Source organism: Oratosquilla oratoria, unplaced genomic scaffold (assembly GCF_046742065.1).
Source record: "Oratosquilla oratoria isolate Oo_2021 unplaced genomic scaffold, ASM4674206v1 SCAFFOLD138, whole genome shotgun sequence".
Lineage (NCBI taxonomy): Eukaryota > Metazoa > Arthropoda > Malacostraca > Stomatopoda > Squillidae > Oratosquilla > Oratosquilla oratoria.
Genome location: NW_027467494.1, coordinates 306,020 through 308,590, shown reverse-complemented (window position 1 = coordinate 308,590; position 2,571 = coordinate 306,020). Strand labels below are relative to the sequence as shown.

The 2,571-nt window shown below is 31.9% G+C and overlaps 1 protein-coding gene across 1 annotated transcript; it reads right to left on the bottom strand.

Moving 5' to 3' along the window:
• Positions 1 to 304: 304 nt before the first annotated feature.
• LOC143022681 (serine/threonine-protein kinase pim-1-like) lies at positions 305 to 1,033 on the bottom strand. The gene has a single exon (XM_076181013.1). The coding sequence runs from the start codon at positions 1,031 to 1,033 to the stop codon at positions 305 to 307; it is 729 nt and encodes a 242-aa protein (XP_076037128.1).
• Between the last annotated feature and the right edge of the window lie 1,538 nt (positions 1,034 to 2,571).

Genomic DNA, 2,571 nt, shown 5'->3' with positions numbered 1-2,571 from the left:
ATATATGTGTGTGTGTGTGTATACATATATATGATATATACATGTGTATGTATATATATGATGTATTTATATGTATATATATATATATATATATATATGTACATATGTATATATATATTGTGTGTGTGTATGTATATATATAACGTATATATATGTATGCATATATAATATATATGTTTATATACACATAATATATGTTTATATATATTATATATATATATATATATAGTATATATATATATATATTATATATGTATATATATATTATATATATATATATACATTATATATATATATATATACATTAATGTATGACTTTGAGCCAGGGGTGAGATTGGATGCCTCTCAGGTGAAGACGTTTCTCTGATTTGCTCTCGAGGCATTTTCTGACGAGCGTCTGGCAGCTCTTAGGGACGCCCTTCGGGAACTTGACTTCCCATTTGCCTCCATCATTTGGGTATTTCTTGCACGCGAGACGGAACAATAGTAATCCAAGACTCCATACAGCCGATTTTTCATGGCGATCGGCAGGAGTCTTAGAGTCTTTGATGAAGGTGCCCATACCGAAATCCGCAAGCTTTGCGGTCATTTTTCCGGTTCCTTCATTCCTGACGACGAGAATGTTAGCCATATTAATGTCTTGATGACACACTCCGGCTTTATGGCAGGCCATCACTGCTGTTAGAACCTGCAAAAAGACTTCTTTGGCGTCTTTCATGTTCAGCTCCCCATACTTCGAGGTGTAGTCAAGAAGATCCACTGCGCCCGGGATCAGCTCCATAATGATGAAAACGTGTCTGCGTTCAATGAAGAACTCGAGGAGCTTTACAACCTCGGGGATATGCTGAACTCTCTTCATAAGTGCGACTTCGAGGGGCATAGTCCTCTTCTTTGGGTCTGCCCAGTCGTACACTTCAGCCAAAGGTATTTTCTTGATGGCTACCTTGGCTTCGTCTTCGATCCGCTCGGCGGAGAAGACACTCCTGAAAGATCCTTCGCCGAGGAGTTCCTTGAAGATAAACCTTTTTGTCATGGTTCTTCCTTTCTTGAGTCCTTGAAGAACAATTCCATGGACTCCATGGAGTGGACGTTTCGATCATTAAGAGTGATGCTGATAATCCACGATTCGGGAAACAGAATTGCGTACACGCACACACACAAATGTATATATATATATATATATATATATTTATATATATATATTTATATATATATATATATATTTATATATATAATAAGTGTATATATTTATGTATAAATATATTATATATACATATTTATACATATATATGTATATACACATATGTATATATATATATAAATGTAATATATATATATATATATGTATATACACATATGTATATATATATAAATGTAATATATATATATATATATATATATATATATATATGAATGTAAATACGTACATATAAATACATTCATATACATACATACATATATATGTATATATATTATATATATAAGTACATATAATATATATATATATATATATATATATATATATATATATATAAGATTATTTCAGACAAATGAGAGAGAATGCGGGTGGGGAAGGGCAAACGAAGATGTGTTAGGAATAGAGTTTATTGCCCTAACGTTGCGACCAACGTTAGGGCAATAAACTCTATTCCTAACACATCTTCGTTTGCCCTTCCCCACCCGCATTCTCTCTCATATATATATATATATATATGTACATGTATATATAATATATGTATGTGTGTGTATATATATATATATATATATATATATATATATTATATACATATATATGTATGTATGTATGTTTGCAAAGACAGACAAATATAGAGGAAGTCGCAAGGGGTCGAAACATCTGGTTCTGAATAAACCTCCATACTTTACTTATTGTTTGATTTTGCCACCTCACCTCCATATATATATATATATATATATATATATATATATATATATATATATATATATACATATATATAAATATATGTGTATATATATATACATACATATATACATATATATATATATATTTATATATATATATATATACATCACAAGACGAAAATGTAGTAGCACATTTAGTAAAATGTTTTAAATAACCCACTATCGGAGAAACAAAGCAAAGGAGACAGACGAACTGTATATTTCGACCACTACTGTGGTCCTCTTCAGCAGTATGGATACAAGATAAGATGTACAAGAATTTATACAGTGAGAAAGGTACAAAGTAGGAACAAGGGGAGGTGGCTCAAGTCACATGTCCGAGGTGGGGCGGATTCGGTAATGGTAATAATTTATTCACAGGATAAGTTGTTATACAATCAGGTGACCATTGCCCTTTTGATGTGTTGAAATTTGGCAAGTGTTTAATGAGGAAAGATTCAACTATCTTTCTCCTGAAGCTACAATTGGATTTATAAATTAATTCTGGATTGTTCCAATCTATGCGGTGATCTTTTGTTGATGTATGGAGGAAGACCGCGGAGTTGTTTTGCGCATACCTGACAGAGTTTTTGTGCTCTTTTACTCTGGTGTTGAGGTCCCTACCAGTTTGACCCCAGTAGACCTCATTAC